The sequence below is a fragment of the Cyclopterus lumpus genome, chromosome 12, assembly GCF_009769545.1.
Source record: "Cyclopterus lumpus isolate fCycLum1 chromosome 12, fCycLum1.pri, whole genome shotgun sequence".
Classification (NCBI taxonomy): domain Eukaryota; kingdom Metazoa; phylum Chordata; class Actinopteri; order Perciformes; family Cyclopteridae; genus Cyclopterus; species Cyclopterus lumpus.
The window spans coordinates 10,559,322-10,574,481 of NC_046977.1; the positions used below are offsets into that span (position 1 = coordinate 10,559,322).

A 15,160-nucleotide genomic window follows, 5' to 3' on the forward strand; every position below is an offset into this window, starting at 1 on the left:
CAATGTTCCATCCATACAAGTTGTAAGACATACTAAAAAAATTGCTTTAAATAAACAAATAAAAAACTCGTAGTATAAATGAATTTCCTGTAATCCTCTACATCCCTACAATTCAAGTCAGGAGCTGGAAGATTATTTGCATTCAAGTATTCAAACTCTAGTCTACAATGGAAATAAATGTTTGGTCATCACAGCTGCAAAAGGTGATGCGGCACCAAAAGATAAGTCCTTAGACTAAAGTCATAACCCTTATGAAATAGAAGTGTAGGGACCCATGTCAAACAGCTGTAACAGTTCACTACTTTACTACACTCCCCACACACTGAGTCATAACACATCATGTAGCAGTTCATAATGAAATGTTAGAATGTTACAAATAATTGTACAAGATCACATTACTGTAAGTTACCAGAGTACATGTTTAAGAAAAAAACAAAATGGTCAATTGAAATATTTCTTAACCACTGATGTATATACAGAAGGAGCACACAGAGGACCTCTTTGCGTGACATCTTCCTGACAGGTGGCATGTTGAAAGGAGGCTGAGGCACAGGAACCCACAAAGCAGGCAGGGCTTATGAATGCTGCGTACTTAGCCATGTAGAAGATAGCCGCAGAGCCCTGGAAGTATGAAGAACATCACTGTTGGGCCAGGTTTCTGTAAGCCACATTACATAGAGGGTCTTTGTTTTCCCATCATAAAGTGAAGGAAGGAATACAAGTTGTATATATTCTCAGCTGGTATGTGCTGGTGAGTCAATAAAGGTGGGATGTAACGTAGGTTTACTCTATCAATTGATTGCTGATGTTTAAAGATAGTCAAATACTGACACCTAGTGGCAGCACCGGAACCCTTCTGTCCCCGGAACGTTGGGAGCTGATGCTTTCTTCGGAGAAATTAAGGAGCCGGACCGGGTTAGCCGACGGCCTTCAGACGCTAATTTAGAGCTAACACAACCCAGCGAAAGTCAGATTAACCTCCTTTGTGTCGCAGTCGGGTCCGCTTTTAGTCCGCATGTTGTCCCGCAAACAGAAGCGGGTGTGGAAATACGTGGAGGAGGGCGGCCTGCTGAAGCTGAAGTCGTATCTGCGGAAGCACCGGGACCTGGACGTGAACTTCTCCCAGGGCAAGAGGGAGAGGAGCCCGCTGCACTTGGCCTGCAGCCTGGGAGACGACGCTGCGGTCCGGCTTCTGCTCAAGCACGGAGCCGATGTCCTCCAGAAGGACCGCAAAGGAGACACGGCGTTACACATCGCGGTCAACAGGGCTCTGAAACACGGGAAAGCAGGTGAGGAGCACACGTGAAGACGCTCTGGATAAGGTGTCGCTAAACTGTTGTCTTATCGTGGCTTTTGTTTTTCCGACAGCGTTTGATGACCTGGTTGTGCCGCTCAAAGAGAGCTGCCCCGGAGCCCTGAATGAGCCAAACAGCGCCGGAGTCACACCTCAAGATCTCCTGGACTGGAGGAAACAGAAAACGGTACGTGATACATTTAGTTAACAACCGGTGTTTGGTTCAAAAGCTGTTATTAAGAAATGTGTATCTGCAACTAATGATAATTTGCATTGTAGATCCATCCGCTTGTGATCATTTCGAGTAGTAATTGTGTCTGTTAAATGTCAGGAAATGGTTTGAAAACAACATTGTCCTAAAAACACGAAGCTATTTGTGTATGTAAGTTTAAGTGAAGTATTGTCTCTGTGTTTATATAGTCTTATATTTGAACAAGTTATCATGGTTTGCACTGTCCTTGTTATTTTGGTGCTTAACATTCACAATAAACATAGTAAATGGGGGGGAATCAAACATCATAAATATAAATAGTTGACATTTACAATACAAAATCAATAGATGTCGGTTTTACAATGAAAAGAGCTCTGAAAATGATCGACATGAAGACATCTCTTCCAGGGAGGCATTGTTTTCCATTCATTTCAGGATGGTATAATGATCAACTCTCAGTGAACATGTTCAGAGGTATTGCGGTTGAAAGATAGATTAATAATTAAATCTCTCTACATTCTTTTTCATACCATGCACAAATGTTTGAAAACCACCGTCTGCCTGGAAGGTGGGAGAAACATCTTTGTCATGTTTATGTAGTTTGTAAATCTTAAAAATATGTTTTTAAATATGTTTTAGAAATCTGTGATTCCTCGGCATCAGACTTCAGCAGAGTAACATTTGATCTGTTTGTTAGTGTCGGATCATATTAACATATAATTCCCTTTTTTTATATATTCTTCAGACTGCTGAAAACATGAGCCGCCCATCTGAAAAGGACCCTGAGAAGGAGTGGATGGAAAAGCTGTTTGGTGAATGCGAGGACGAATTCTGTGAAACCTTCGGAGTATATGATGGTAAATTGAAACTCACTGTTAAATGCAGAACTCTATTTTGAGTTTCACTTCATAATAACACTGCTGTATTTGTTTCACAGCTGATGATTTTCTTCCTGTAGACGATGACGAGGAAGACTTCGGGGACTGGTCTGACCGTATTCGAAAAGAATATTTTGATAAAAAGCACGCCGAAGCTCAAAGACTGGCAGCGTCGTCCTCTGGATGGAAAAAGAAGAAGAAGAAGAGCGAACAAGAGAGCGAGCAGGAAGCGCAAAGCCAGAAGGAGCTGCACGAGAGGCTGCAGAGGGAGCACGAAGAGTATCTGGCGCGAGGAGCACGTAAAGAGGAAGAGGCTCGGCTGGGTAAGAAGCGCAGTTACGACGAGCGGTGCGCTGCAACCTTTAGTGGCGGCTCTTCATCTGGCGTCACAAAGCTGAGCTACAGCGATATCCCCTGGCCAGCTCCTCGAGGTACAGTACCGGAGATGCTGGATGTGATGCTGCACGGCGTGGACAGGAAGGACGTGCCGGTGTTCCGTAAAATGCTCCTGAAGCAGCAAACGCTGTGGCATCCTGACAAATTTGCTCAGCGGTGTGAAGCTCGATTAGAGGAGGAGGACAAGCAACGGATCCTGGACACGGTTACAGCACTGTCGCAGGAGCTCAACAGGCTGGCCCACAGTCTAAAATCTAGCAAATAGTATCATTTACTACTATGTGCTTTTCTGGAAACAAACTGAATTCTACACAAAATGTGTTCCATGAATGCAAAAATCCAGCAAACTGTTTAGCAACGTTTATACGTCCTTCAGGTGAAATTCATTCAGACAGACGCCGCACCAGGATGTACATTTTAACGTAACCCAGGGAGAAAAAAAAAACACTTAGCATTTATACAAATCAAGGACAAGATATCAGGTGGTTTCAGGTTTCACAAACGCACCTATAAGCTGCCCAGGGAGCAGTTGAGGATTAAGGGCCTTGCTCAAGCGTACACACGGATGGTAATAATGCGCGGATCCATCCTGCTGGTCTTCTTTGTCCTTGAGGGCCACCACTGACCTTGAAGTAGTGTTTCTAATATGTGGAGGAAAATGAAAGTCACTTGATATAAAAACCTCTGCTGTTATTGTGAAAGTTTGCATTTTTTTTCCTGAAATATGACTGTGTACTTGCAGGATTTAAAAAGTTTGCACCCACAGAGAATGACTCCAGCTAAATGCCTGATTTTAAAGAAAATAAAATGAATGCGTTTTGAAACCCTCAGTAGGGTTTGTGTTGAGTCATACTAGCAGTATCTTTGCTCCTAAATCACGCAACAACATGTAGTTAGTGTCCCATCAGAACACTTTTAACGACTATCAGCAGGTCTAGTACATCTTGCCAAAATTAACAGATCATCCTGAAACACCCTAAATAAAGGATTTCACACAAAGAAGAGCAGATGGTCAGTCCGCTTTCAGTGATGGAACTGAATTAAGAGATGCGCTGGTTGCCAGGTTTGTGATTAGGCCACCTTTAAAAAAAATTAAACTTGCCATTTACATGCACAATTTCAAACGAGACAAAGGAATTGACTGAAAGTTTATATTTGGGCTAATTCCCCAAAATGTGAATACATATTTCCTCACATTCACGACAGCATGTAAAACTAAATGAGATGTTAGAATATATTATACAAAAACAATGCACAGTGGATTGTATAGACCGGTGTCACAAAAGTGGAAATTATTATTAGCTTATATCTTCAACAACAGTTGATCATTATGCGATACAACATTATTTTTTCTGTTCACGTTGTGCTCAGTCTCATAATGCGTTTCGCATCTCACGCCCTGCTGTTGATTCAGGTTGAGAGCTGCAGGTGAAGTGTCGACAATTAAACGTCAGACAAACTACATGTTATGGCCACATATGATGTAAATTGTATTTCTCCTCTTAGCTGTCAGATAAAAACCTCTAACGCGTGTTATTTTGTAATTCAAGAATCAACGATTATTGCGGAGGATGCGACCGTATCTGGCAACCCGGAGACGCAATCTCAATTGCTGGGCGACGTAGCGAGAATAAAGGCCGTAGCCTATTTCTGACTGGCTTTTTATAACCTGTGATGCTACCTTCAGCCCCACTTGTCTTCATGGAGGGCTGAGGGTTTATCTTTTAGTTCGCCTGCGGCTCGTCTCTGTGCGTCTCCGCGTTGCGTCGTCGCCGTGTTTTTGCGCCGTAATGTCAGGTGTTCAAGGCGAAGAGCCCACGGGATGACTCCTTTCTCTGGGCTCGCTCGATGTAAAAGGTGCATTGGGGACGTGTCGCTCTTTGTTTTCCTATAGTTTCATTTTGTATAGAAAGCAGACGGCTTTGGACGGAGACAAAGCGGAGCGACAGCCACACTCAGAATGAGGAAAAGTGTCCCTTCTGAGAATCGTCCTTATTAATAGAGGATAACTAATCCTCGAGGGGATGTTGATTGGTTAACGGGTTTAAAGCCACGCGCAGTTCGCTGAATTGAGCGATGTCCTTTATTCGCTTGTAGTCGGCGGCTCGTTGTCCAGCGTCACTCGGCTCCAGACAGGGTTTCAGGCGGCGCAGGAGATCTGTCTGGCAGATAAAGATGGTGTTTCGGAGTGAGGAGATGTGCTTGGCGCAATTGTTCCTGCAGTCCGGCTCTGAATATGATTGCATCAGCGAGCTGGGCGAGCTGGGGCTGGTCGAGTTCCGAGATGTAAGTAGAAATGACACACAGACTCTTTAAAACAAACGTGTTTGTATCTATTCTTCCAGCAGTTTAAAAGTATGTGTGCTTATTTGTATGTATATTCTTTTAGTAAGCCTATCTGTATTCTTTTAATACAGAATAAATGAATCCTACCTTACCTGTGGTTTTCTGGGTGCATGCATGTTTGAGGGATGGGGGTGAATGGGGGAACGGCCTCCGATAAATAGACCCACATGTTCTTAGACTTTATCTGTGTGGCCACCTGACTGTCCGCATTATGACAGACTTTTCATGTTAAATTTGTATAATTAAATACAAAATGATGAAGAGGTTTAAAGTTAAAGTCCTCCACATTACACTTGACTTCGGGGAGAGTATTATTACAGTATTTAAAGTATGATAAACAAGAATTTACAATATTAGAGCCGGACTAAAACGTTGTAAAGATGCCATGATGAACCTTGTTATTGCACATGCACTGACTGATGCAGTACCTTGCAGCAGCTCACCTGACCTGTGATGCTTCCTCTGGTTTCAGCTCAACCCAAGTGTCAGCTCATTCCAGCGGCGCTTCGTCAGCGAAATCAAGAGATGTGAGGAGATGGAGAGGATTCTGGGTAAGAGAGCACCTGGGGTGGTTTGTGTGGGTGTAGCCATGTATCATCAGGGAAAGTAAGCAATTTATGGCTGGTTGTGTTTTGTAGAAATTGACAGCTTGTCTGACACTCCTGTTATAATTACCATGAAATAAACAGTCAGCATTTCTTTCGTGGACAGGCTACCTGCTGAGGGAGATTCAAAAGACTAATATATCCGTTCCTGAGGAGGATGAGAGCCCGCTTGCTCCTCCCCCCAGACAAGTCCTTGAGATCATGGTGAGTGTCACTTCAACCACATTTGTCTGTAAAACTACCCATTTGTACACTTGTCGTAGTGTTTAATAGAGTCCATTTAGATGCGCACAAATATATACGAGAAACCCGGTTATCACATCTCTCTATCCCAATGAACAGGTTTTTGATAGCGGTGCATGCATTGCATTGCTTCCTCCATCTCTGTTAACTTCCAGCTTCCTTACCTATATGGTTGGAAACATCATACATTATTCCACCCTGTGTGGTGGTATTGTACATATATACTGTATCATCTTGCTTCACCTATGATTCCTCTGATACCTTATGACTGCACCAATCCATCAAATGAAAATATTCTACATTGTCCCCCAACCCCCTGAACCATTTGGTATCTTTAGAAAGGATGGGACTTCTAGTAGATAATACCTCTTGCCTGGATTTAGCGTCTTCATGTAGTCATCAGTAATGGAAAATGAGACAATAAAATTGATCTTCTGCATTACTGACGACATACTTTCACATTCATGTAGGTCATAATTACATAATTTATCGTCATATTCTTAGTTGTTTCCGACCGACTGCTCCCTAACTCACCTGCACACATAGTGTAAAATCCTAAGAAACCTGGACGAGTTGTTTAATTGCAACAATATCCAGGTTTCAGAGCTCCTTTTAACATAATGAAGTATCTCAAAACTGGTGTCTGAAAGTAGGATATGACGTTTAAATGCACAACACATTATTTTCTTATTTTCTTATTTAGTCAATTATTTATCATTCCTAAAAGTTTAAATTTTTTCACATTCGATTTTTTACCTTTTTTTTTTTTTTTTTTTTTACAGTCTGGCTACTGTAACAATTCAAGTTTTGTTCTTAAGTGAATGAAGTATTTCTTAATGGAGGGTTGACAAAATAACGTCATAACGCCTATGTTCGATTTTAGGAAAATCCATTGAAGATTGCAACTTCTACTAATAAGACGGGTTATGAAGGTAAAATGTCAATTAGCAACATTTGTCATCTCATTTTAAAAACTAATTGATAGATGACAAATGCTGCAAATTGGGATACAACTAATATGACCCAACTTTGGCAGTTAATTTTATTGTAATTATGTTAATAGAGCCTCCATCCATCAATCAACCTTTATCTACAGTGATAAGATTTAATTTGGTTTAAATTGTGAAATTGTGACGGTCTACTGATGTCCGTCATATTTACTGTTGCTCCTCGTCTACCTGAGTTAACGGGAGAAGTCAAATGGTGTTCAATGTGTGGTGACGTGCAGGAGCAGCTCCAGAGGCTGGAGATGGAGCTCAGCGAGGTGGCCCGAAACAAAGAGAAGCTGCAGAGGAACCGGCTGGAGCTCACCGAGTATACGCATATGCTGAAGATCACGCGGACCTTCATACACAGCCGCTCCAGAGTAAGTGTGTTTCCTACCGCTTTCGTTCCAGTCGCACTCTTATTTGCATCTCAAGGCGATATGCTCCCTCTCACCTCACCAGCAAGGATTATGAGCAGTTAATGTAAGCTGAATGAAACATGTTCCCTTTTGTAATTAGCATGAGGCTCTTGGTCCCCAGTATGAAGAATTCCCCACGATGGAGACAGACACGGTGACGGGATGCACTGGCATGCAAAGACTTGGAGCCAAGCTGGGGTGAGCCGCAAAACGTGTCATTTACAACCACACAACAGGGCGTCATAATGTGGTATACCGTTAAGAAATCAACTTTTAACCTAATGGGATCCCTTTTGGCTGTAGGTTTGTTTCTGGTCTCATCCAGCGGGTGAAGGTGGAGGCCTTTGAGCGCATGTTGTGGAGAGTATGTAAGGGATACACCATCTTCAGCTACGCAGAAGTGGATGAGAACCTCGCTGATCTCGACACTGTGAGGACAATTGCTTACTTCAGGATGTCAAGAGAGATACTGTAACATTTGTTCTGCCTGTCGTAATCAATCAAGGATTGCTGTTTATTATTTGTTATTTATCCCTTGAAAACGTGTTTCCTCGATGAGCTTCTTACTCTGAGCAATATGGTCTTAAATGAACAATCTCCTCAATCTTATTAGCAAAGAGCAATTGAAAACATATAGATATAAATAGGTATTATTATCCAACAATTAAGAAGAAGAAAAACTAGCTGTTCCCTGATTAATGTGCTCTTCGCTGCAGGTGTCTGAATTCAGCCAAAGAAGTTACTTTAAAAGAAACATCACTCATACGTTATATAGTTATAAATATTGAAAGTAACAAAGAAATAGAGAAATAATCGGGAGATAGTTTTAATTAAGTGCTTTAACATAAAACTCCATGACCGGGGTTTAGCTGGCATGTCAATAAAATGATGCTGCAGTAATGATAACATAAGTGATACATCCTACTTGTGCACCACCAAAAAGAGTCATGTAAAAGCAATTTTCCTTTCTGTGAACTGACAACTGGCCTGATCTGTGTGGTTTCAGGGTGAGATCAGCAAAAATGTTGTCTTTCTAATCTCTTTCTGGGGAGACCAGATCGGACAGAAGGTACAAAAGATCTGCGATTGGTAAGAATACCATCATCACGTGACTTATGAGTATAAAAGATGCTGCTGCATTGTCTATGAGCGCACATCTCTGTCATCCTCAGTTACCACTGCCATCTTTACCCGCACCCTGAGAACGATGAGGAGCGGGCAGATGTGTTGGACAGCTTAAGGACTCGCATCCAAGACCTCAACAATGTAAGACTGATAAAGCCATTGAAGAGCATTCAACACGCTCACCCAGTTTGTAGTAATCGCTGCGTTCCTCCAGGTGCTCCACCGCACTGAGGACTACCTGAGGCAGGTTCTGCAGAAGGCCTCGGAGTCGGCCTTTACCTGGGTTGTGCATGTGAAAAAGATGAAGGCGATCTACCACATCCTGAACCTCTGCAGCTTCGACGTCACCAACAAGTGTCTGATTGCCGAGGTGTGGTGTCCCGTCAGTGACCTGGCAAACCTGCGGGGGGCGCTAGAAAAGGGCTCGGTGAGGAACATGAATAATCAGACATTAGAAAGAAGGAAAACGTTTGAATCAAATGATTTCTCACAGGGAATCAATGTGTTTCGTCTTCAACCCAAAGCAAAACAGTGTAAAGTATCACAGTAATAATGATAACGCCACCACAGACAATGTAGATACATTTTTACACTTTTTCTTTGACATCTGATCAGATTAGATTTTTTTTTGTGGAGGCCAAAATACTTTTTGCGATTAGTATTTGATTAATTGCATAGCTTTGATAGTTAATTAGATTCAGGGCACGTTATAATAATCATTTTTGGCCTCTTAATGGATGTGCTTATCGGCTGTTCAAATTGTATCACTAAGAGGCATTTTTAATTATTTCCCAATAATACTTAGGCTTTTTGGATGACTCCCTCTCCTGAACCACTCCATCTGTCATGTGTTTTGTGTTCTATTATTGGCTGTATAATTTGTTGTTGTTGTAGTTTCTCAGTTGTTGTCACTTGCTGTACAGTGTGTGTTGGTAATTCCTATATGCTCCAGGCTGCATATTAGATTGTTTTCAGATCAAATGTCTGACCCAGAATGTTTTCTGGAGAGAAACTTCCCGGTCAAAGAATCATTAAAACCTGTGAATACTTGACGAGAGGCACGAGTGAGCAAAGGGAGCTCCAAAAATCATCAACGTGTCTTTTTCTGTGAATATTTAACGCTCGTTAACTCATTTCCGAATGGTCCTTTGCATTTTTCTTTCTTTCTTTTTTTGAACAGAGAAAAGGTGATGCCACCGTGCCGTCCTTTGTGAACCGCATCCCGAGTACTGACACTCCACCCACCTTGTCGAGAACCAACAAGTTCACGTCTGGCTTTCAGAGCATTGTGGAGGCGTACGGGGTGGGGGACTATCGCGAGGTAAGCCCAGGTAAGAACTCGCTCTGTGTCATGTACAAATAAACTATAACGTGTCTTTTTGTTTGCTTTGGAGAAGCCCAGAGTAAGTACATTGAAGCTGTCTTCTCACATTGGCAGCTCCCTACACCATCATCACATTCCCCTTTCTGTTTGCTGTGATGTTTGGTGACCTCGGGCACGGGATGGTAATGAGTCTCTTCGCCTTGTGGATGGTGCTGACTGAAAAAAATCAGCAGAAGAAACGGTCTGCCAATGAGGTAGGAATGAGTCGCCCCCTGAGGTTTTTCCCCTGGTCCATAATGCTGGGACTTATGATTGTACGTTAGTTTTGGCTGATAGTTGTGTTTCTGTTGATCTCAGATCTGGACGACGTTCTTCAACGGTCGTTACATCATCCTGATGATGGGGATTTTTTCTATCTACACCGGGCTGATTTACAATGACTGTTTCTCCAAGTCTCTCAATATATTTGGCTCTAGCTGGAGCGTCAAAGCCATGTTCACAAATCAGCAGTGGACGTGAGTTAGCAGCAAAATACACACACTCTGAAACATTATATTTTTGTCTGTACATATGTATTTTAATGATTTTTTCTAATTATTACATGTCTTTTTTTCACATCGCAGAAATAAAACCCTCCGAACGAATGCTTTGCTCACGCTAGACCCCAACATCAGCGGCGTTTTCAGTGGACCATACCCATTTGGCATCGATCCTGTGAGTAAATGCACTTTCACATTACTGTCAGAATGTAATTGACTCATTTTCTTGTCATTTTCACTGAGATGCTTTTTAATATCAGATATGGAACATGGCGGTCAACCGGCTGTCCTTCCTCAACTCCTACAAGATGAAGATGTCAGTTATTATCGGAGTCATCCACATGAGCTTTGGAGTGGTGCTGAGTGTCTTCAATCACTTGTGAGTGGCTCGAGATACAAGTCGGATATACTATATATACTATATATATATATATATATATATATATATATATATATATATATATATATATATATATATATATTAAAGTGCCAGTATCTTCTAAAATAACATTACAACTGTCCCTGCTCTTGTTTTTATATTTGAATAACTAACTAACTAACCAGCATATAACCAGAATATAGAGAATATTACCAGCATTATACTTGTTTTGCAAGAAGGTCTGATGCAGCAACCATAGCAGGGAGTAATATCTCAAAATAAGAAATGTCTGTATTTTCAGTTGTTCAACATTTGATTACTTCCAATGATTGTAAGCGTTACCTCTTTTTACAAAGTTTACCATCTTTTAGTAAGTGGTTGTCTTGAAATGTAAAAATATTTTTTAAATAAATAAGTGTATGTGTAAATAACAGGAACATCCCATACCATTGGAAAGTACAGTTTCCAAAAAATAAATTCACATTTTATTCAGATATATATATATATATATATATATATATTTTTTTTTTTTAAAGCAAACTCTGGAAGTCAATTAGTGGGGACCTGACTCTCATCACTTTCTTTATGCCCATACTTTGTTGTCTCCCTTCAGGCACTTCCGGCAGAAATTTAATGTCTATCTGCTATTTCTTCCTGAGCTGCTCTTCCTCCTCTGTCTCTTTGGCTACCTGGTCTTCATGATTATCTACAAGTGGTTGGCATTCGATGCACGAAGCTCCAGTGCTGCTCCCAGCATCCTCATCCACTTTATCAACATGTTTGTCATGCAAGGGAAGGACATCACTCCTCTCTTCCCAGGACAGGTATGTGTTGACGACGTTATCTGAAACATGGTCAGCTCTGGATGCATTTCGATCCTTATTGATGCATTTCCTGCCGTCTTGATTCCACAGGTTGGGCTGCAAATCTTCTTAGTCGTGATAGCTCTGCTGTCGGTACCGGTGATGCTGTTAGGGAAACCTCTGTACTTGTACTGGCTGTACCGTGGAGGCAAAGGCCTGCGCAGACGCAGAGTATGTGAGATCAGACATATTTTAAAAACATCTTTTATGCTTTTGGTCATTTGTCAATAAAATCAACGCTGTTGTCCCACCTCAGGGTTATGAGCGAGTGAGGCGCGTAAGTGAGGATGACAACTCCACTGCACCGTCCTATGAAGATGATGTTGATGAAGAGGAGGGACTTGATGAAATGCCAAACAGAGAAGCTCTTCCTAAAGAGGTCAGAGATCCACCTAATGTTGCATTTCAAGCTAAATGACCTGACATTAAACCCCATCTGTCTGTGATTCAAGGCTAGATTTGTCTGAAATTATCTTTTTAATGTTTTTTTAGGAGATATTACTTGTGAGATGTGCTGTATTTGCACTATAGAATACAGACATATTTATGCTTTGCAAGGCTGCATTTGCTGAATAGTGGTTGTGGTCATTGTATTGTTGTGGTGTGTGTGTGTGAGAGCGGATGTTATCACCATTTGTATATCTTAACATGTTATGTCACTGGTTTACAACAACTCGCTAATGGGACTGCAGAGGAAAACACAATATGTGTTGTGTTTATAAATAAGTAAATACAATCTAAGAGAACAGGAGAGACAACAGGAGAGACACATTATCTGGACTTCCCTTTCATCAGTATGAATAAAGCATAATACCTGATATATTCTTTGACTTGTTTTGCAGTTTGACTTTGCGGATGTGCTCCTGTACCAGGCCATTCACACCATAGAGTACTGCCTGGGCTGCATCTCCAACACTGCGTCCTACCTGCGTCTCTGGGCTCTCAGCTTGGCTCACGCCCGTGAGTGCAGGCACAGCGACTACTTTGCCGTTCTTCACCTTGAATTAATTTTTGTGTATTGTGCATCCTTATGTTTGTATTGCTTTCAGAGCTGTCAGAGGTGCTGTGGGGCATGGTGATGCGCCTGGGTCTGAGGATGACCACGAGAGTGGGGGTGGTGTTTTTACTCCCCGTGTTCGGCCTCTTCGCCGTGCTCACCGTGTCCATCCTGCTCGTCATGGAAGGCTTATCGGCGTTCCTCCACGCTCTCCGGCTGCACTGGTGAGTCTCATCGTCCCAGCTGATCTGAATAATCACATCATTCTTTAGTTCAGGAGTATGATATTATTACTGAGATATGAGTCTTGACATTGTATTTGTACCGATTGTAACCAGGCGATTTATTTTCTCGATGAATTTATCAATTATTTGGTCCATAAAATGTCCTAAAATAGTGGAATTGCCCATCACAAAACAAGAACAGCAAATATTCACCTTTGACAGGCTTTGAGCAGAGAATTTGAAGCATTGCTGCTTTCAAGAATTACTCAAATAATTGATTGATCATCCAAAAAACACAACATCCTTTCAGCTCTAATCATAATATGATTTATGGCTCTCCTACTCTGTAAGGCAGTAATTAAGTTAAGTGATACCAAGTTACATCAATAAGTAAAAAATTTTTATATCTATTTTCTTTTCAGCATTAGCTCGCTCTGCTTCACTCAATTTCCTGTTTGCATTCAGCTTCCTTATCATTTATTAAAGAGGCTTTAATTGCTCGCTTGATTTTTCAGGGTGGAGTTTCAGAACAAATTCTACCACGGGACCGGTGTCAAGTTTGTGCCCTTCGACTTCTCCCTCCTGCCCTCCGTTTTTGAACAAGATGGCTTGCTTTAAAAAAATCTGGACTTTGAGGTATTGCACGTGTGTGGAAGCAGACTTTAGGATTGGGAAAGGTGCCGGAAGGTGGAACAATTCACACTGTGATGACGACAACTAACCTTCAAAACAATGGACTGAAACTCACTCTTGTAGCAACGTTTTTTCACCATGACGATTTTTAAAATGTTAGCGGCTGTGCTGACTGCCTTACTACTGTACCCAGCAAACCTCTGAAACAGAAGTTAGAAACTCCTCTTATGTTAATACTTTAATTTTGTAGGTGGGATATCACTCAAAACTATTTCACACCAGTCGGGTGAGTTTAAACATTTTATTTGCATTGCGCTGTGTAAACTGGTTTTGTATTATTTACAACACGGTATTTAAAATAAACAGTTATACAGTGCAATGTAAAGGTAAAAAATTATCAAAGACCATATCAACTATCCTGATGTAGTGCCATAGAGATATTTTTCTGAGGATGATATGGGGATGCCTTTGGGTTTCAAAAAATCCTCCTCCACATGATGAGAGAAAACCTGGAGGCATCAAAATCCCGAGAAAAATAAATACATTTCAACCCTTTTTGTGAGGCATAAAGTCACAAAGCACTTTGCAAAATGATTGTACAATGACAAGTTTTCACTCATGACTGTGATGATGCCAAATGAAAATAATCTTCAACTGTTAGCTGTTTGCTTATTTAATTATTATTGCATTTATTTAAGCATAACCTCCCCTGTAATCGATAAGACAAATGTCACATACTCCAGAAAAGATCAAGAAGCCCCCCTCCTTTGATGATAATGCTTGTTGCGTTTGTTAATGATAATTAATAATGGTATTTATTTAAATTATTGTCTGTATAAGAGTCTAATATTTTACCATTTTGATGTGTTGAATAAAGGTTTCAAGAAATGCAAGCAATTAAAGCATTTATGTTCCGTGTGATTTTTTTTTTTTAAACTCCCTAATTATAATAATCATCCATCACTCTTAATTACAGGTTGTTCTATCCAGAATGTGAATTCTCAATTTTTTCTGAGAAAAATCTTAAAATATCCCAAATAACATCGTAATTCATGAAATATATGGAAGCCCATTTCTGTGATAACAAAAATATCCCCATGGTAATTCATAATTATGACTTGAAAAAAATCATAATTATGATATAAAATGTGTGCATGTGTTCAGTAGCGCTCGCTTTTTATAATTCTTTTTCCCCCCTTCTTCACTGGTCTCTTCATCCTCTCGCTGTTCCAACCATGTAAATGTTATGCAAAATGTAACTATTATGGTTGACTTTTGTAAATGTTAGATATTGTTAGGTTGTAGTGGATTTTATATATATTTGCACATGTAGATAAGAGAAGTTTATGTTTTAAATTAATACATAAAGAAAGATATGATAAATATTTGGGATATTATGAGGAATATTCTGGAGGAATGTATTATGAAACATAAGAGAGGATCACTGTTTTATTATTCTGTTTTAATGACAAATGTAATGATTAACTATATGATGCATGAGAATGAATGAATGTTTTATTGTTTAGACAATAGTTAAAATGGATGCCGATTGAAACCTAATGTGTTGCTTTTATTCGGAAGGCAGGATAATAGGGTTTTATTCTGATGGGGAACTTCCTGTCCTTGACCGGAAGAGTGAGCTTTGACCCCGCTAGTTTTATCAATTGGCGTAGCGAACAGAACTGCGGCATCCTTTGA

The 15,160-nt window shown here is 40.7% G+C and overlaps 2 protein-coding genes across 3 annotated transcripts; both read left to right on the forward strand.

Moving 5' to 3' along the window:
* The first annotated feature begins 898 nt into the window (after positions 1-898).
* Positions 899-3,629, forward strand: nfkbil1 (nuclear factor of kappa light polypeptide gene enhancer in B-cells inhibitor-like 1). 2 transcript variants are annotated; one of them, XM_034547661.1, is made up of 4 exons: positions 899-1,289; positions 1,369-1,481; positions 2,251-2,362; positions 2,464-3,629. In XM_034547661.1, exons 1-4 carry the CDS (start codon positions 1,016-1,018, stop codon positions 3,042-3,044), a joined length of 1,080 nt encoding a protein of 359 aa, XP_034403552.1. In that variant the 5' UTR covers positions 899-1,015; the 3' UTR covers positions 3,045-3,629. The 2 variants fall into 2 exon arrangements, with proteins under 2 accessions (XP_034403552.1, XP_034403551.1); XM_034547660.1 differs by having other exon boundaries at positions 900-1,289; positions 2,443-3,629.
* A 743-nt stretch (positions 3,630-4,372) lies between these two features.
* On the forward strand, positions 4,373-14,365 carry atp6v0a2a (ATPase H+ transporting V0 subunit a2a). The gene is made up of 20 exons (XM_034546657.1): positions 4,373-5,065; positions 5,598-5,676; positions 5,837-5,934; positions 7,202-7,339; positions 7,479-7,576; positions 7,682-7,808; positions 8,385-8,467; positions 8,551-8,644; positions 8,718-8,930; positions 9,684-9,834; positions 9,942-10,081; positions 10,185-10,342; positions 10,451-10,541; positions 10,627-10,745; positions 11,359-11,569; positions 11,660-11,779; positions 11,865-11,987; positions 12,451-12,568; positions 12,658-12,829; positions 13,345-14,365. The coding sequence occupies exons 1-20, from the start codon at positions 4,955-4,957 to the stop codon at positions 13,445-13,447; spliced, it is 2,547 nt and encodes an 848-aa protein (XP_034402548.1). The 5' UTR covers positions 4,373-4,954; the 3' UTR covers positions 13,448-14,365.
* Positions 14,366-15,160: the final 795 nt, after the last annotated feature.

Coding starts and splice junctions, on each gene's coding strand:
- nfkbil1 (XM_034547660.1), top strand. CDS start 1,016: ATGTTGTCCCGCAAACAGAAGCGGGTGTGGAAATACGTGGAGGAGGGC. Junction 1,482..2,250: donor ACTGGAGGAAACAGAAAACG/GTACGTGATACA, acceptor TATATTCTTCAG/ACTGCTGAAAACATGAGCCG. Junction 2,363..2,442: donor AACCTTCGGAGTATATGATG/GTAAATTGAAAC, acceptor TTTGTTTCACAG/CTGATGATTTTCTTCCTGTA.
- atp6v0a2a (XM_034546657.1), top strand. CDS start 4,955: ATGGTGTTTCGGAGTGAGGAGATGTGCTTGGCGCAATTGTTCCTGCAG. Junction 8,645..8,717: donor GCATCCAAGACCTCAACAAT/GTAAGACTGATA, acceptor GCGTTCCTCCAG/GTGCTCCACCGCACTGAGGA. Junction 10,082..10,184: donor AGAAACGGTCTGCCAATGAG/GTAGGAATGAGT, acceptor TGTTGATCTCAG/ATCTGGACGACGTTCTTCAA.